The sequence below is a fragment of the Amblyomma maculatum genome, chromosome 7, assembly GCF_055883805.1.
Source record: "Amblyomma maculatum isolate TAMU_Amacu chromosome 7, ASM5588380v1, whole genome shotgun sequence".
In the NCBI taxonomy this organism is placed as follows: Eukaryota; Metazoa; Arthropoda; class Arachnida; order Ixodida; family Ixodidae; genus Amblyomma; species Amblyomma maculatum.
In genome coordinates, this window is record NC_139350.1 from 136,008,958 (window position 1) to 136,028,722 (window position 19,765).

At 44.8% G+C, this 19,765-nt stretch overlaps 1 protein-coding gene across 1 annotated transcript in view; it reads left to right on the forward strand.

The window, feature by feature from the left end:
- Nucleotides 1–19,765, forward strand: part of LOC146184815 (protein Dr1-like) — a 61,869-nt gene that overhangs the window by 10,074 nt on the left and 32,030 nt on the right. The window contains exons 3-4 of the mRNA XM_084609492.1: nt 8,333–8,548; nt 15,100–15,263. Coding sequence (XP_084465618.1) covers nt 8,333–8,548; nt 15,100–15,263 — 380 coding nt within the window. The remainder of the gene's footprint in view (nt 1–8,332; nt 8,549–15,099; nt 15,264–19,765) is intronic.

The window sequence follows — 19,765 nt, forward strand, 5'->3', positions numbered from 1 at the left end:
TAGAGGCTAAACTGGAGGGGAGTGGACTCGGCTTGAACTTTTCCTCATTCAAGCAAGGAGAATTTGTCCAACAGTCATTACCAGGACTAATGTATGCAAATGGTATAGTACTGATGACTGACAACAGGGTAGATTTGCAGGAGTTGATGGATATCTGCGGTACAGAGGGAGATAAGTTAGGTCTGCAGTTAAGCAAGGAAAAATCGGCAGTCATGATTTTTAATAAGGCTGGTGAACATAAGATACAGGAGGACATGCTGGAAGTAGTGCATAAGTACAAGTATCTTGGGGTGTGGATAAATAATGGAGCTGAACATCTACGGAGCATGAAAAATATTTGGCAGCTAAGGGAAGCAGAAACTCAGCCGTCATGAAAAACTGCACTGTGGAATTACAATAGGTATGAAGTGGTGCGAGGGATTTGAAAAGGGGTGATGGTTCCTCGTCTAACTTTTGCCAATGCAGTCCTGTGTATGAGATCAGAGGTCCGAGCACGGTTGGAAATTAAGCAGCGCGGGGTGGGTAGGCTTGCTTTGGGAGCTCATAGGAATACGCCAAACCAGGGTGTGCAGGGGGACCTGGGATGGTCTTCTTTTGAGAGCAGGGAAGCTGGCTGCAAGATAGCGTTCGAGCAACGATTGAGAAAATGGGAGAAAAGCGGTGTGCTAGGAAAGTCTTCAGCTACCTCTACATGAGAAATGTTGACACAAGATGGAGAAGGCGGACAAGAAAATTGGCAAGCAAATATTTGGACAGCAGTAGGGAGACCAGCCAGGAATTATTAATTCAGAAAAGGGTTAAAGAAGCAGAGAGAGGTCTGTGGAAAACAGGAATGGAGACCAAATCAGCATTGGAAATGTACAGAACTTTCAAGCAGGAAATAGCCAAAGAAAACATTTACGATGATTCTAGGGGCAGCTCATTGTTGTTCGAGGCTAGGACAGGAGTATTGCGGACTAAGACGTACCGAGTCAAGCACCAAGAGATACACACTGCAGGGTGTGTGGGGAGAATGAGGAAACGGCTGAACACTTAATAATTTCCTGTAAAGGGCTTCGTCCTATAGTTCAAGGCAATGGGGCAGGTTTAGCCAGAGCATTGGGGTGTAAGGATAATGGAGGAAAAATAGACTTTAAAAAGGCAGAAATAACCAAACGGAGGTTAGCTGATTGGTGGCTGAAAGCAAGGAAAGAATAGTTCCAAACTACATTACTACTCACGGCTAGGCGGCCTGTGGCGCCGCCGCCCGATTCAAAGGGTTGAGGACGCGCGACTACCAGTCGCGCGACCAGAGGAGAGGAGCTCGCCACTACCGATGTTCACACTTGCGACAGTCGCCTTCTCGTTCTGTTCTCGTTCCGAACGAGTTGGGAGTAGGAGAGCTGCTGGGCGATGACAGCGAACGTCGGTAGCAGCCGCTTGCCAGACACTTTAGCTTTTTCAGGCGAGCCCGTGCGCATGCCGCGCTCTCGTGTTTCCAGGAGAACGCCGACGACGAATAGACGGTGTCAATTACCGTCAATATAAAATGTTGCGCCTGCGTGAAAAACCCATTTCTCAAAAGTTCATGGTACTTACCGGATATTCCTTCTCCCTGCCCTTGAATTCCGGGTGCCGCTTGTTGAAAAGGTAGGGGTATTCTTTAATTGCATTGAGAAGGTGCTCGATCGAGTACTCCGGGACCTCGCTGATTGGTGAAATGGTTTGCGACTAGTAGTCGCGCGACTGGAAATTCGAGCAGTGCCCGATCGGCCCGCGGCAGTCGCTTTTCGATCGATGCGACCATTTGCGACTGTCGCTTTTCGACCAAACGGTCGCGCGACCGCTGCTAGTCGCAAGTGTGAACGGGCCTTTTCATCATCATCAATTCATAAATTAATTTAAACAAACTGTACCCAAATTAAAAAAAAAAAATCTTTGCCCGAGTTATACTTCAAAAATTTTGCCTTTTTGTATTTTAGTGGAGAGTTTATTTTTATAATGTTTCTCTCTCGCCAGAGGATATACCGCGATTCCACTTCGTGCGACGGCACTGCAGTTACCCGCTGCGCATAACAGGTGCTCGTGTGTGTATTACAGCGTGGACAGATAATTAAACTATAACGACGAAGAAAAATGACAGAACTAATAGACCATACTTATCAACAGGTTTACAATAGCGCCAGGCTTCTCGTAGTGTTCTTTCCCTAGCGGCGAAGGCTAGGTGCGCGTGCGCACTAGAGCAGTGCTATCTATCTGTGCAGGTCTTTGTTTCAGTCAGTCTTAGCTAATCCAATCTAGCCGTGTAGGCGCGCAACGCTCATGGAGGAAGGAAGAATTACAACAAAGAAAAATCTTGGTCGGAGTGCGATGAAGGAGAAAAGAATTACAAGAAAGAAAAATCCTGGTCGGAGTGCAATGAAGGAAAAAAGCAAGAAGGAGAAAAGAATTACAAGAAAGAAAAATCTTGGTCAGAATGCGATGGAGGAAAAAATTACAACAAAGGAAATTCCTGGTCAGAGTGCGATGGAGGAAGAAATTACAACAAAGGAAAATCCTGGTCAGAGTGCGAAGAAGGGCGGTGAGTTCGATGCAGACAGATTCGACAGGTGCTTGAATTCCATAATGGCGCGACTGAGGCCGAGGTACTACCCGAGGCCGCCAAAAATAACATTTACGGCTACTGAAACAGCGATACTGTAGTGTGCTTTGTACAGTGCTCTGCAACTTTATTGGAGCCGTCTTGTAAAATTTTCCCGCTTCGACCGGTTCCAATAAAGTTGCAGAACACTGTATACACGATTTTACAAAGGGGTGAAGAGTGCTGCCATATTGGGGAGCTGGGCACAGGAAAGTGTTGACTTCCCCCCTTAACAACCCAGTCAAACCGGTTTCTCCAAGGGTCGTAAAATGATCCCCTATCATCGTCTCCTCTGAGGCGAATTATCGGCCAAGTCAAAACCACCGAGTCACTGCTTGCCCCTAGAGAGCGTAAATCACCAACCGACGACGCGTTCGCCAGTTCTGTTTGCTTACAAGGCGTTTCCTTATCTGCTTTCGGCATTTGCCCCGTCGCCTTTTGGCCGCTGTTTTTCTTTTCTCCTTTTTTTTACTCTGTTGGCTTTTTAGTCGACGCTTTGTGTTTTGTTCTTTTTGAATTGCATTCGCTTTTGGGCGCAGGGTGATGGCAGTCACGGCTGCCTTTGAATTGGGCTCTTCAGAAGCTGCCCACATAGGACTCAAGGAGTGGCTTTTGCGGACAGCAAAACAATTTTTATGAGTGTTGTGAACAGGATAAGATCCCGTGATTAAGGATGAAAAAAAAAAAAAAAAACATCCTGAAGTCTTCCAGTTTTTATTTGGTCCCGAATTTTGAAAAAAAAAAAAAAAAATTACCTCCTTGGTTTCATGGTTCAGTTTTCTTAATTTGTTTTTATTGCGATAGGATGCCTTGGGGCAGTATGAAAATGTTTATTACAAATATCGGTGCGGGCCGGATTCTCGAAGGTAATCTAGCAAGCACCAGTGATAGGTGACCCTGGCTTGATTTCCCCTGGTTCTCATTTGTAGGGTGCAATATTTTTGACATATTTATTTTGGGGGGGGGGGGGGGGCAGAGAGTAAGGCTTCCTCCCTGTTAAAGTGGTCGTGCTCCAAAATGCAGTTATTTTTTTTCCTGTGATCTGCTCCAAATTCTTTATTTTTTTTATGCTCCAAAAATTGCTCCCTTTAGCTTTTGCACGCCTGGTTTGGCTTTTGTGTGGGTATTGCTTTGTTTTGCTGTACATGTCTGCTTTGCCTTTGTATTATTTCACAAATGTAGAGAGCTGCATATAGGTGCTTATGAGTATGTAGGTGAAAACTGCACACTTCCTCACAAATTGAGTTTATTCAGCATTAAAATAAACCCTGATGTAAGTGGGCTGCTTTGATGGACAGAACTACATGTAGTATGGGTATCTGCTGGAATTGGAGAAATCCACTGCGCGTGCACAGTGACATAGATGTGTCACTAGTGCACTCATTATGGAAAACACCTTTAACTGTTACAGAGTAGTTTTTTCATGCCAACATTAGTCTGTGTGGCAAAAACTTGTAAGCTAACAAATATGAAATTAAGGTTAGGACAGCCCATTGAACTATGGGAAGGTGAATTGCAGGTGTAATATTAGAGACTGTAAAAAAGTGGGTGGAAGTGAAGGGCAGAAATTTGAATGAGTAATATCCTAGCTGAAATCGAGAACAAGAAATGGGCAGGGTATGTAATGTTAAGGGAGGTATAGACTGGTGGTACCTTGTGATTCCAAGTAAAGTCAGAAGCAGAGAATTAGGTGCTTGGATGATACCGAGAAATTTGCAAGTAGGCTAACAGGAGAGGATCTTGTGCCAGAGTGGACTTCAGTAGGCTATAGATGACGATTGCTTTGAACGCTTTAACTCTCAATACTTTTGTGACATAATGTATACACTTTTTTGTTCTGTTAAGGCTCACACTTGCAGACAGTGTGATGCAGTGTGAAGAAAATTGTAGGTATTGAAGGGTAACATCGTTTGGGTTTTTCAGGGCTTAGTTGTTTAATTAATTAATGCAATTTTAGTTGTAGTATACAAGACTGACATAGCACAGTTCTCAACTTGAGTTTTTTTGCTTATTGGAGCACACATCATATATTTTAATAAATTGTGTGTGCTTAAATGAAGCAGTTGACTTAGCCTGTACCACCTTGCTTCCTGTCTGCCTGTAGCATTATATTTCTTTTTTGAAACGGAGGGGGGGCATGCATGTTGTAGTGTGTGCATGTTGAGCAGTGGCCAGGCCTGTGCCCACAGCTGTTTGAGTGCACTCGTTTCAGTGTTTTGCATGCTGACCTTGCCTGGTTTCTGTAACCAGACACATTGTTTGCTCTGTGGTGCAAGTTTGCAGTCTGAGTGATTTACCTGTCACTGGCAGTGCATGGAGCAGGACTAGTCGTAACGAACTCGGGTGTTAGCACCGCAAAGAAATGGATGGCCACTGGAGACCCCCCATCATACCCTGGTGCTGCAGTAGTCATAAATGATGGTAACATTTTCTGCCAGAGATGTTGCCAGTGATGCCTGGTGGGCAGTGTTGCCATTTTAGCGGATTTTATGCTAAATATATCTGGTTTTTTTAGGCTTTTTTTTTTTTTTTTTTTCTTGGCGGAAAAAATTTGCATCTAGCGGGTAGCGTTTTTTTTTTTTTTTTTACCTAATTATGAATTTTGATTTTGCGGGCCTTATTGTTTTGGTGGATTTTAGGTTTTTTAGTGGATGTTGAGTTCTGTCACTTGTCTCTGCTTAAGCAACATCTGCAGGTTATGTGCGAAGAATTGTAGGGGCGATCTCAGACAGCGACAGCCGTCTGGTTGTCTGTGATGTGGTCAATTTTGTTGCCGTGGGCAGTTATATTGTACGCTTTGAGGTAATGACCACAGGGATCTTCGCAGCTGGTGCCTTTCTGCACGTGGCAGCTCTAGAGTGTCAAGTAATCCCATCCATTGGCCCGTCTGTCCAATCTGCGAGGCGCGCGGCGATAGGCGACTCAACGTGGAGGTTGAAAGATCGTTTAGCCAGCTGAACTTGCTGCAATTACCTAACAGTGCGATTGGTATCCTTGTTATTGCTATTTCCAAATGTTTAAGGTAGATTTGTAAAATATAGCACATTGCGCTTTTAAACAATTTATTCCGCACTCCGCTTAGCCTGGCACCGAATGATAAATTTCATCCCATTTTTAAGCCGTGCAGAGGTTGCAGTGCACATATTTCTACATCCGGCACCACAGTACATATTAGTGGATATCTTGGTGGTTTTTTAAAATATTTAACATACTTTTAGTGGATTTTGAGACTGCTTTGGCAGAGTGCTAGACAACAGAGGTGGCAACACTGCAGGTGGGGTGGTGTGCCTCTCCCACCACGTGTCGGTGCTGCAGCCAGTGCAGACTCCTAGGCATGTCTGCTGCAGAGAACCTGCCTTAGAAGCTGTACTCGTGCCGCTTGAATTCCTAAAGGAACCACAGTGTGCTGTGAGAACACTCGAGTCCAGTCCATTAAAGAGCAGCACTGTACACAAAGTATATACCCCAGAAACCTTACATTGTGCCGTGAGAATGTGAGCATAATAGGTACGGACCAACACTGTGTTTGCGAACAAAGGAGGCACTCGCGGATTCTGCAGCTGACTGGGGATGAAACAAAATCTTCGAATCCTTGGGCATAATGGAAATTAAACTTTTCAAAAGACTGTTTTGATTTCACAGTACACTTGTGAAGTTCCTTGTTGAAGAGAGAGCATAAACATCCTAAGCCTGATCGAGGAAATGTGAAATGCCATCTTGAGGGTGGAATATTCTTAATACAACAAAGCGTACGAGGCTGTGATTCGGAACCATAACCCATAGAAGCATGCGGCAGCAAAACTCGTCACAATAATTTCGTCGTTTTGCAGAGCATGAATTGAGGCAGTCGGTAGCAAGTTGGCGAGTAATTTGCAGAAGAGTGTGTTAAAGTACGCAACGTCATATTGAAGGAAGTCTATTTTTAAAATGCCACGATAAGTGTGCATTATGCCTGGCACACAAACGCGGTGCGCTGTTCTCTTGGTGTTTTTTGTGGCTTGCTCTGCTGCCATGTTTGCAGAATTTGCTTATAATACTGTCGCTCAAACTATGCAGCTTCAAAATTTTTGCATTCAAAATGTAGCCCTGAAGTGTGGCTGCAAGTGAATGAAAAAGAAAACCGTTCATTATAGAGGATGGCAGTCTAGGTAATGCCCGCAGCCGCTTTTGTCTCTTACGACTACGAGCTCTGCCTGTGTGTAAACTGTATTTGTTCTCTGCTAGTGTGCTACTGTTCATTTTCGTTTATTGTTTATCCTGTCTGGGGATTCCCTTTAAACCTTTGTGTTGTTAGGATGGCAGTATTTAAGCAGAGATATTGCATGCTTGGGAACATGTCTAAGCAAGGAGTTTAATTGCCCAATTTGGAGAACTGTGCAGCGAATACTGAGATTTTTAGTTGGTTGGTTTCTGGGGTTTAATGTCCCAAAGCGACTCAGGCTATGAGAGACGCCGTAGTGGAGGACTCCGGAAATTTCGACCACCCACTTGGGATTATTTAACGTGCACTGACATCGCACAGCACACAGGCACCTTGATTTTAGGTTTGTCCAGCTTCATAACATTGGCTTATTGGAGCATTTCTAACATTATTTACATCTAAATGACGTTGCATACTTTGTCCCCCTCTTCTTAAAACCACTCTCCAACTTTTTATTGATTGGCCGTCTTCATTCGTGCTTTGCGAAAAGAGAAAAGTATTTTAGTAAGTTCTGATTGCTCGTGTGTCTATGGGTCACACTTTTGACTCATTCCCATATATTTTTCGCATTGTGTTCAAAACAATCCCCCTGAAAAATTACTTTTCTCGGTTTATGGCTCTATTGTACATGTTCATGGTGGCGCGACGTCATCATAGGTGCACCTTGAAGTCAGAAGACTGCTTTTAAATGTTTTTCAAGTATTCCTATGGGAGCTAAGCCTGCTTTTCACCCCCAGTTGGCCAAGTTGGACTACAGCAATGCCACTGCCATCTTGCTTACATCACAAACAGGTGTTGACTTGCAAGGAACCAGCCTGCTGCGTCACATGTTTCGTGTGTGTGTATTGTGTATTAATTGAGCGAGACCCTCTGGCAATCTAGCTACCACTGGTGGTTTGTATGAAGGCCGCCAATAAACAGGATGTGTTTCACATGCAACTTTGCTTGTCTCGACCATTTGACAGTGGGCAGTAGTACCTTGTTGATTTAAAGCTCGTTGTTTCATGTTGTTATTCTAATTAAGCTGGCTTTTGAATTATCCATGGTTGAAGCAAAATGAAAAAAAGAATGCAAAACATCGTTCAAGGGCAACCCAGTTGAGAAAGACAAATTGGAAGTGGTCTCTGAGCATAGCTGAAATGATGCAAATTCCATTTGGTTCCAGTTGTGTCTAGGTAGGTTCTTGTTGGCCTGTTTTGACTGTGTTGCAGCATCTACACTGAGTCGGAGGGCTACCACTGCCTGCACCGTGCTGTGTGAAAACACTTCAGTCCAATTAAGCATCGCACAGCTTTGTGCAGGATCGAGCACTCATTATGAATGGTGCTACGCAACGCTGCCTTTTGAACTCTGAACACGGTTTTGTGGTGAAGCAGTAAAAACGCTGCCCTTTCTCACTGCTTGACTTACTGACTCGCGATTTGCTGGTCCGTAAAGTCATTTTTGTTTGTTAGCAGGGATGCTCCTCACCGTCGCACCATTTGGGCTGAGTGCATGGCTCGTTGTTGCAGAAACGGCGAGTGCCGAGGATGAGGACTTGACGATCCCACGTGCTGCCATGAACAAGATGATCAAGGAGTTGCTGCCCAATGTACGCATAGCCAATGAGGCACGCGAGCTCATCTTGGCTTGCTGCACAGAGTTTATCCACCACCTCTCCACGGAGGCCAATGACATCTGCAACCGGCAGCAGAAGAAGACCATCTCAGCAGACCACGTGCTCGGAGGTGGGTTGCCGTTTGGCCTGTCCCTTTGACCAGGCTTTCACGTAGACATTTGACACGTCTGCTGGCATGATTGGTGCCGTCAGTCGAAATACATTACACTAACCGCATAGAACAAATGGAAGGTGCCTGCAGGGTGTCTTTGCTGGTATTTAATTGTATATTAATTGTTTTAATTGTATATTATTTTTTAGATATGCGTGCCTATCGCAGAGTACTAAATGTTGCGCTCTGTCTAACCTGAGGCCTGTGACAAATCTATTCCCATAATGGTGTGCATAGTTTAGGAAGCATTTTTAATGTTTGCATGGGTCTGACATGAAATTGTATAGAAACACTTTCTGTAGGGTTAGTTGATTCATGCTACAGATTTGATTGGCGCAAATGACATGAACACAGGGTAGTAAGCGGGCCTGAAAGAGTGCCTGCTACTGAGTGAGTTTGTTTTGTAAAACACCACCTGTTGTATACATAACTCATTTGGTAGTAGGTGCACTCTCTGTTCTTATTACTCTGTGTTCGTGTCCTTTGGGCCATGTATGACATTCTGGCTCAAGCAGTGGAGCCCTTGCACCAGACGTCTACCTTTCAGGGACACCACTTGTCAAGGCAGCGTAAGCACTTGAGAAACTGAAAAGAGGGAGCAGTTAGTCGGTACCAAAGTGGTATCAGGTGAATGAAGAGATCAGAGGTGGATAGGACTAAGCCAGGACAGACCTTGAGCCTGCAGTGGAAGGCTAGGAGAGGTATCGTAAGTGGCGACGTCACCTCTGGGGGGACCTCAGTCCACAAACAGCAAGTGCACAGTTTGGTGCTCTGAGAGAATGAACCGGTGGAACCACGGGCCAAAGCATAGGAAATAGCTTGGCTGCAATAAAGTGGCAAGAAAACCAAAACAAAAAAAAGACAATGAGCACCAGTGAGCAATTTGCCACGAGCAGTTTGAGACAGCACATGGCCCACACGTTGCTGCTGTCACAGTCTCACAGTCACTTTGTAAGTGGCGAGCTGTGGCCATGCAGTCTTAAATAGAACTCCTCGGCCGTAAACAGATCTCCATGAATGCCTTTCCTATGCTTCTGCATGCATAATTTTCTTGCGATTTCACGAAACTTGTGTCACTGAGGTTTTACAGTAATTGCAAAATAAAGCGGGTACTGTAAAGCTCTTATAATTTCTGTTGGGCACCAGTGGCAGTCGCACTTGTAGCAGCCCGTGTTCTGAGTTGCTCTCTAACCATCACCCCATCTCTGTTGCCTTGTGCCATGGTGTAAGAATATCTGAAGTTTTGGCAGAGTGGTTCGGCAAAGCAGCATGCCCAGGTTTCGGGCTCTGTTTTAGGCTGCTAGAGCACACCACAAAGTGTGGCAGCCAGGTCTTCTGCTTTCACGCTGGCAGGCGCTTGTTGCTGAAGTTTTGCTAAAACTAGGATTCTCTGTCGCAGTTTGGAAGCAGCCGTGACAATAGTTGCGCAAGCTCCTGTGTTAGCATGGGCTGAGCCAGTGGGTGGTAGTAGCTACCTGTGTACCTGTGGACATTTTGACTGTTGTGGCATACATGCAAAGTTCAGCCATGTCCGAAAGCTTACTTGACGCAAGTGGTTTGTGTCAGACTTTCATGGATCGAGTGCCGTTTTTTAAAGGTGCATTGGTGTTTGCTTGCCTGGAACTGTGGTGCTTGGAAGCCTCCAGAGCAGATAGGATATTGCAGCTGAATGACCATGTCTATTGTGAGTTCGGTATTTATTTGACAAGTGTTTTTGAGAGGCAAACGGATTTATCAGAGAAGCAAACTAGTGCATTGATCGTCAGAACCACTGCCATGGCCTGGCCTTTTTGCTATTGTGCAGCAGGCCACCAGGCTGTGGAGTCTAATACCATTAAACCACATCTCTCAACAGCGTCTCTCATAGCCTCAGTCGCTTTGGGACTTTAAACCCCACAAACGAAACCAAACTAGATATCTCAGCAAGGCCAGTTGCAGTACTAAATTTGTTACACAAAATGGCTAATCGGGTAGCAGCGCTACAGTAAATGTAAATAGGGCAGTTTGACTTCTTGAAACATCTTATATGTTGTGAAAGCCGCCGCAGTCGAGTCGAGAGCTGTCACCATTCTCTTGGCCCCCAGCAGTTGGCACCAGCTGTACATTCTTGTGTCACAAAAAAAGGGTGTGAAAGATAAAAGATATGTTAGCAACATTTATAAAGCTACGTAATTTGTACTACTTTCAAACGCACTGTGGAGAATTTCGTGAATCAACATTGCTGAGGACGACATACCTACTTTAACAGGCCATTTTCCTTCCGAGCCGCGCACTTTAGTTGCGAGCTGGTGCCTTGCAGTTCTCGCGTGTCAGGGGCTTTTTGTGCGTGCCACAACTTAGAGTGCAGGGACACTATTTGCTGCGTGTAGCACCTAACATGTGGTCAAAAGTCTGCAACAGACTGTGGTCAAAGACTGCTCTATATTTCCTTAACTATGCTTGGGTGACCAAGGCTCGCTCATGTTGTGGCAAAGCGTTTTTTTGTGGGGTCTTTCATGCGACCCTTCAACTCGTGAGACCTCCTTTACAAAAAAAAAACAACATAGTTTTGACCCCAGATAGAGGTCGACACAAAATGGCGCTGCGGCCATAGTTTACCAGTAAGTTTTTCAGAAGACTTGAGTCATTCAGAGACGTTTATTCGTGCACGAAATGCCTCTCATGATTTGTCACCACTTGCATGAAGGTCGCAGTCATCTGAGCCACTGCTGCTGCTGGCCACTGGAAGCGGTGATGAAGTGCCACACTAGGTGAACGCACCAGAGACCTTGTCAGTTGGCAGTCCATGTCGAGTGCCGTTACCCACTGTGCGTCCTCTTAGGCCCAGGCAGCTCTGTCTTGTAAATTTTTTACCGCCTGTTTGGGGCATTTTCAAGTCTGTACGCAGGGGGCACGTCTCCTCCACGGCAGCACGTGCCTTCGCTTTGCTGTCATGGTAGTAAACACTTGGGACCTTGGCCCTTTGTTCTTGAACCGAGTCTCGAACCACATTTTCAACTGCAGAGTATCATCCAGACATCAATCCATGAAAAGAATGACATGTAGCAGGGCGTGCAGACATCTTACTTCTTTGGATAGTACTGCGTCGAGGGTACCCACGGGCCATTTGCCACTGTCGCCAGACAAGACACGGTACAATCTGATGTGGATCAATGTAGTTGGTCTTTTTCTTTCGTCCTTTCTCTTTTTTTCTTTTAATCTCCCTTTCCTGTATCATTATCACCCTCAGCCCATGGAGCGGCTGCTGCCTGTTACGCGGTACATGCCAGCACTCAAATGCTCTGAGCTTTTTTTGTGTATTGACATTCATTGCTCTAGTATGGGAACCACGTGATTATGTCCATCAGACTGCTTACATACGGGTGGGGTGAGTTTCCTAACTTTCCTCAATCGTGCAGATTATTTGAGTTAGAGTAGTGATACCAAGTGTGTCTTGATCCAGCACGTTCCTACTTTCCTCAGATGGATGACTGAAATTATTTTACTAGCAAAATAAACGAGTTTCTTTATCTTCCAAGTGTAATCCGTGTCAAGAAACACAATAGACAACACAGTATAATGTAAATTAAGCCCTGTGCTCCTGGCTACCGCTGCCGTAATATGAAACTCATGGCGCTTTTCTTGCTCATTCACTTTAGTATGCAATTTTTTTAGAAGAAACTTCAGGAAAGCATCACGCGATTACTGTAAGAGAACTTATATATTATTCTATGCTCGTGCTATCTGCAGGTGTGGCCTTGAGCTCAGAGCCTGTTGCCCTCACTGCCAAATTTGAATCTGTACAGAAAATGAAGCACGATTTGTCACTCACTTGTATCAGTTCAACACTAATGTCACCACCTTAAAGAAAATGCCGAGCTGAGACATGCTTGTTGTGCGCCATACTGTAGCTAGGCATTCACTGTAAATTAGATTGACTACAATCATATCTCCATCAACCGTTATGTTTTCCCTAATCCACCTACCTTCATTTCGCAAAGATATGACCATAGCAAAATATGGTGAAATTTCCTTTCAAACAAAAGCATACCAGTCGTCTTTCTTCCCCTGCACCATTAATCAGTGGAACAAACTGCCTCGAATAGTAGTGTCTGCAAATGACTAGGAATTTGTGAGTGTGCTAAGATGGCATCTTTGTAATAGTGTGTGCCAAAAACTGTTACCACCTGTTGGTTTCCATAGTGTGTATTTGTGCCTTTTTTTTAGTATGTAACAATCGCTTTTCTTATTTTGAAGTTTCACTCTATATTGCTCCTCAGTTGAATTTTCATTGTCTTGTTATGATACCTTGCTCCCTTAATCATTTTCCACGTTTTTTCCCCTCTAACACTCCCTGCAACAATGCCTTCAGTGATTTGTAGTATTTTAAATAAATAAATGTAAGAAATAATAAATCAAATGACAATATCAAACGTGTCTGCACTCTACTGCGCTGTCAGTTTTAATGTTTTCTTAGGCGGATGATTGGGGGGGGGGGGGGGGGGGCCTAGAGGATGCAAGAACATGTTTATTTTGCCAATAAAATATTTGCAGCCATCTATCTTGGGGCAGGAAGACATGCTGGCTTGAAACAAGCTTGGTATCTTGATTTTTACAAAAACTACATGATCGAGAAAAGTGTTAGAATAAGGTCACTACACCCGTATATGCGCAATTTGACAAAGATAAATGGTGAGATTGAATGTATACCACAGCACAGAATGTAATGAACCAGACACATAAAAGCCCTGGGGATTGCATTTGGTTGCTGCACATTGGTGCCATGTGCCACACCTATGAGACAACAGCTGTACCGAGCAACGTTGCTTGAAGGATCTTCGTTGGGGGGGGGGGGGGGGGGGGGGGAGAGATAAAAGGAGAGAGGAGGGAAGAAAAAAGATTGTCTGGATATGCGGAGTGTACAGTGTCTGGTGACAGGTATTATTTATTCTAGGAGCACTGGATAGTGTGTACCCTTCATGAAGTACTACCCTTCTTTGCTTTCTCCAATCCCTCCCATACTTTCCCAATGCGTCAAATGTCTGCCTTGCTGCACCACTAGGCATGGAAAATATGTGCAGAGATGCTTTTGAGAGTATATTATTGGCCACTTGGTTTGGAATTGGATTAAATCTGAAGCACGGCGTTGCTAGGTTTTATGTGGAATGGCCAAATTTCGTCTACAAAGCATTTCTGTCCTATGAAAACATGGATTGTATAAATTGCTTTTGACAAATAAGAAATCTTTAGTAGGCAAATTTCAGTTTTTTAGGCTTTCATACCATGTCTGACGACTGTTGCAAAATCGCGTCTTTTATGGCTCTAGTTGCTTTGGGACATTAAACACCAGAAACCTAACATGTTTGCTAAACTACCGTATTTTTGTCATTCTAAGTGCAAAAAAATGCAAAAGAAAAATTGGGAGAAAAGGGTTTGCAGGTGAATCTGAGCACCGCCTTTTTTGGAATAAAGAGCGCGTAAACAAGGTTGCCATTGTGGTGTTCCGAAATGGCGCGACGTCCGTGGCTCTATGGTGCCATAGCGGTGCGATCTCCGGCTTGTGCTGCTGAGTTCTGACACTACACGAGAGTCGGCGGCACAGAACATCAAAAGCTGACTGAAAGTGACACCAATAAATCTATCAGCATGCTGTCACGTGGACCTGCAACTGGCGGCCATTCGGCAGAGTTCGGCAGGTTACACACAGGGATCACGGGACAGATTGTTTTGTTTGATGTAAGCAGTTTGACAGCGTTAATGAATGTTGTAGGAATAAGTTGAAATTTAGAGGGCTGCCACAGCGAAGTGGACTGTAATCACATTTGCTGAATATGTTTGCCAGTTTGTTTGCAAAATAAAATGTTATTTCTCGTGCCCATCTTGTCAAGGTATCAGAAAGAAAATGGGGGAGTACTTTAGATTTTTGGAATCTAAGAACCGTCCCTCGTTTTTGGCATTGTGATTGTGAAAAAAGGGTGCTTACAATCGAGTAAATATGGTATAAGTGAACACATTTGATATGATGAAAATGGGGGAGCACTTTAGATTTTTGGAATCTAAGCACCGTCCCTCGCTTTTGGCATTGTGATTGTGAAAAAAGTGTGCTTACAATTGAGTAAATACGGTATGAGTGAACGCATTTGATATGATATCTGCAGCTTGGCTGAAACTACTTTGGTCCTTGCGTATTGGCCGAATTTATGATTTCGCACATAAGGCTGTTTCGATTATAAGTCAACTCCCAAACTTTGGAAGGTCATTTTTCGAAAAAAGGTTGACTTGTATGCAATATACGGTAATTAGGATGCAGTTGGTGGTGCCAGACAATATGTTGGCCGAGGGAGGGCCTTGGCTCATCGTCAACCATCAGCTTATAGCATGCAGTCTCAAACTGTGTTCCAGGAGAGGTTCCTCGTGGTGATTTTAGAGTTTCCTGAGCGTCTCGAGTCATGCATGCTTCCACCCACACCTTTGTCAACTTTGGGTGCTTTCCAAACTAGCCCCTTTCTGACGGTCGTTTGTACATGTAGCGCTGGACAGCCTGGGCTTTGGTGCCTACCGCCAGGACGCAGAGGCGGTGCTCAAGGATTGCAAGGCGGTGGCTGCAAAGCGGCGGCGACAGAGCACCCGCCTTGAAAACCTGGGCATCCCCGAAGAGGAGCTGCTCCGCCAGCAGCAGGAACTCTTTGCACAGGTAAGCCTCGAGCGAGGCAGACAGAAGGTGCCTGCTGTGCATGCAAGGAGCACTTGAGGATTTTTAGATCGCCAAGTAATGCTATTTGATCATTGGCATAGCGGTATGTATCTTGTGTCGAGAATGAATCCAAAGTACTAGTTATTTAGTGTAGTGGGCCAAGTGCATTCTTTGTTTGAAGAAAGTTGATGTAAGATACAGCTCTGTTTCTTAATATTATTCGAGGTTGGTCGTGTAATCGTCGGCTCGACTTGCTAATTGCTGCCGGCAGAAATGCACGGCCAGCAGACCTACACCCTACCAGCTCTTCAAGCTCTTCCTGAAAGCTCAACAAATATGTGGCGTGAACCACAAATGTGCAGTTCTGTTTACTAGGCTGGCGTAAAAGCTTTTGTGTTATTGAGGGTGTAATTCGGGGCCTCTCAAAGGCCCTTTCGCTGCAATTGAGTACTGGCATGCTTTCGTGTTGCCCTCTCGCAGTGTCACTGGCATACCGGTGCGTTCTCCACTGTGCATTCAAAAATTTGTATTGGAGTGCAAAGCCCAGGTGCTTAGCCTGGTCATGCCATTTGTCAGATCTTTCCAGAAGCTATTAGTTTTGTCTCGCTCTCTGGGAATACATATTCGAAGAATGGGGGGTGACCCTGCCCACCCTTCTTTTTAGGGGGTGATGGTCGCCCCCATGCCCTACTCTGTCGTGGGAGGGACCATGCGTCTGTGCGACTAGGGTTCTAAAGGTTGTTCTGCCATCTGCCGCAGCTTTACAGGTTCTTTGTTTTTATTCTGTTGCTGTGTCTGGTACATCCCGTCAAGTTCACAGGCACATACCATTGCCTCTCAAACCGTGACTTGATCACTACTTGCGCTTGCTTGCTGCACCCTCACTGGCCACTATCAGCAGCAAACGAGGCAGTTGTATTCTGTTGCCACTTTTATGCATTGTGCTAGTTCTCCCTCCGTGCATGCGATTGCTTTTGGATGGTTAACTGCAGAGTGCAGCAATGGCTCTTCCGCTTCTAAATACGTTCTAATCCCAGCAGTATAGCCAGAAATATTTTTCAGGGGGTGTTATACACTGTCACTGAGAAACGTGGGCAGAGGAAGGGCCAAAATGGGGTGTTGGATCTCAAGATGTAGCACTCAAAAAATTTCAAAATGCCCCACTGGCTATGAATGCCCCTCTCAGATTGTGACATTCTCAGAACATTAGAATGTGCATTTTCAAATTTTCCATTGAGTATTTATTTGTAGCTCATTTGGAATAAAAAATAAATTGCGATGTTCGTTCTGTGATATTCTCGAAACCAAGCTGACACTGGGGGTCGGTCACGGCAGGAAACACCCAACAGTGAAAGGGTTAAAGCATTTTTATTTTTTTTTTTTCAATTTTTTTTTTTTATTTTTTGTCATTTGAATTGTCGCAGCTGGTGAATGAAGTACAGTTGATACTGGATGCATCGAATTCCAAAGGGAGGATGAAATAATTTGATGTGTGTATAAAGCATCCCAAGTGTAAGGCAGGATTTAAGATAGTAGTAGCTGTCAGAAAGGGATCAGTGGTTGACTGGTTTGGCTACTCGCACCTTTGTAGTTTTGATCTGCTTCTTGAACTTCTTCACTACAATCTGCCAAGGAAGAGCCACTCTGGCAACTTGGAGTGACGAAAGTGTAGCAGGGTCATAATATGGCTTCAGGCAATCAGTATAAACAATTTCATGTTCACGGCAGTGAAGATCGCCAAAGTAGGCTAACAGTTCAGTTAGGTACCATATTTACCCAATTCCAACGCGCACCCGATTTCAACAAAAAAAAAAAAAATTTTTTTTAATTGCAAACTGATTTTAACGCGTGCCCAATTTCGAAGACTGAAAAAAAAAAAACACTGTGAGCCCCGCTTCTAAAGTGAATGTGATTTCCGCGAATGAAAAATATGTGTAACTACTTCTATAATTTCAGGTGGGAACAGGCAATTTATTCACCCAAAATTCACTGCCACTCTCGAACATCTTCTCACTCTCCGACCACATCTCGTCTTCAGTGCCGTCCATGGCATTAGAAATTCCGCAAGGTCGGGGAACCTCTCCGCTCGCAGACCATGGCAGCCTTTGCTTGACGTTTCGCACTCAAAATTGAAGTTTTCAGTCTTTGCCAGTCGCGAACACAAGTCTCTGGCACATCAAAATGGCGGGCTGCATGCCTATTCTCGCTCTTTTCTGCGTGCAGAATATCTTTACGCTTAAAGCTATTCTCGTGGCGGACACGGCGTGTCTTCATGGCCACTGCATCCATTCTCAAAAACTATATTGTACGTAGGGGCTGCTGGAGAACACCACCGTCGTGCTACGGACGACGAACTCACGCCGTAAACGTAGCAGAAGCGAGGCAAGTCAGTTTGTCCAGTGAATTCTTTTGTGCCACACTCGCTGAGAGGAATGGCAAGTGACAAGCACCTCACCGGTTGCAAATGCCTCGTGCGACGCAAAAAACGACAAACAACCATACTCCCATGGTTGCCAACAGCACATGAGCTCCCACATCGTATAATGGTGATGACGATGGGCAGCTATGGGGCAATTTCGGTTTGTACCCGCATTTAACGCGCATGCGATTTTAAAACTTATTTTCTCCGAAAAAAGGTGCGCGTTGGAATTGGGTAAATACGGTAATTGACAGAAGTCTGCTGGATCACATGATAGGGTGTGTGGTACAATCTATCCTGGATATATTGAAGTCGAAAGGGATTGCGGAATACTTTGATAAATCTATAATTCGATAAATAAAATATGCCAACAGATAGGCGTCTTGGTAACCCAGGAAACGTCCATATGGTGTGTACCCACTTTAATGGCACGTTTCCTATGGTGATGCACATCCTGCTGGCATACTAGCAGCTCGCTGAGAGTGCAGCTTCATGCAAGTTACATGCTCACATACCCGCTCGTTACATAGAGCATCACTTCGTGCCAAGCATTGAAAAGTGGGGCACACTTCTACATGCTGCTCCTTGGAAGCGCACACTCTCAATACAGTCAAACCCAGATAGTTCAAATTTTGGGTAATATCAGACTCACGGAATATCTCCTTGAAAATTCATGTAAAAGTATAGGAAAGGTGTGTTGTATATCGAACTCTGCAGCACACACTGGAAGGTGCACCTTCCCTAAAAATGATTGCATCATCCTCGGCCGTTTGCCGCGTGACATTTTCAAGTCATGCGCGGAAGGAATGAGAGAGAACAGTTTGGTGATGGCTGGTCTAGGGCGGCGCCACGCCCTTTCCCCAAAGGCGCGCGCATTTGCGATGATCGTTTGCCGCATGCCAGCACATGACATTTGCAAGCCACGTGCGTAAAAGAAGAAAGAAAACTGTTTCGGCAACGGCGGGTACGAAGCAGACTCAGCCAATGCAGCCGTGGTGTTCGAGAGAGGGGAAATAATGCGTTAGAGCGAAGCGCCAGGGCGTGCTCATTCTTCTGTCGAGCTTTCTCTCTCTGCCATTCCTCTTTCTTTCCTGCTTCTTTCACAGCAGCACGCACCGCGCATGTAGCTCAGCCTGTGGCAGACAGAGCGTCAGGCACTTTCTCCAGTGTGTTGTGAACCCTCGGTGCGCGCCGGGTGATGTGAGATGCACATCTTTTGTCTTGTGCTGCTGAATGTGCAGCATAGTGGTTGGTGGCTATGGTGGCTACGGACGTTAAGAAATGGCACATATCTTTTTTTTTTATTACTGTTATTTATTTATTTTTATTTTTTTAAAGTCGTTTATTCTTGTCATTGTGCTGAACGTGCGGCATAGTGTAAGCTATGGCGGCTGCGGACGTTAAACAGCACATTTTTTTATTTTTATTTATTTATTTTTTTCAAGTCTTTCATCCTGTATTGTTTGTTTCAAATCGCGCTTTCCAATTATTTTGTGGTAGTGGACTCCGCCCACCCCAAGTGTGGCGTGATAAATCGAACCAGGCTTGTGCAATGAAGCAATCACTGGCATTCTGCCGGAACTAACATCAAAAGTACAGTCAAAACATAAACACATCGGGATGTTATCGCTGCGCAGCATCTTGACGCACTGCCAATAAATGAGCTGTGGATGCGACGGCCGGACGCGCAGACTTTTTTTTTTTTTAATTCTTGGGGGCAGAAGTGGAAAGTGGGTTCATTATGCGAGGGGGTTGATTATGTGACAAATACGGTAGCATTTTTTATGATCAAAAGTGGTGTTTCGGGACGATTTCTGTATATTGAATTATCGATATATTGAACTATTTCGCAATTCCCTTCGAGTTCGATATATCCGGGTTCGACTGTACTTCATAGGAACAGATTGGGGTGTTAGGGTTCCCGTCTTGCGCCACGTGGCACCTTTGGGGTTCTGGTTGATATCAACTGCTGCTGCTGCAGATGGGGCTTTGGGAAAAGCCATGGCTGATCATAAGAAGTCTAATTCTGTTCCCAGTATGCTATAAACAGAACAGTTACTCTGTTCAATTACGGTGGAATTGA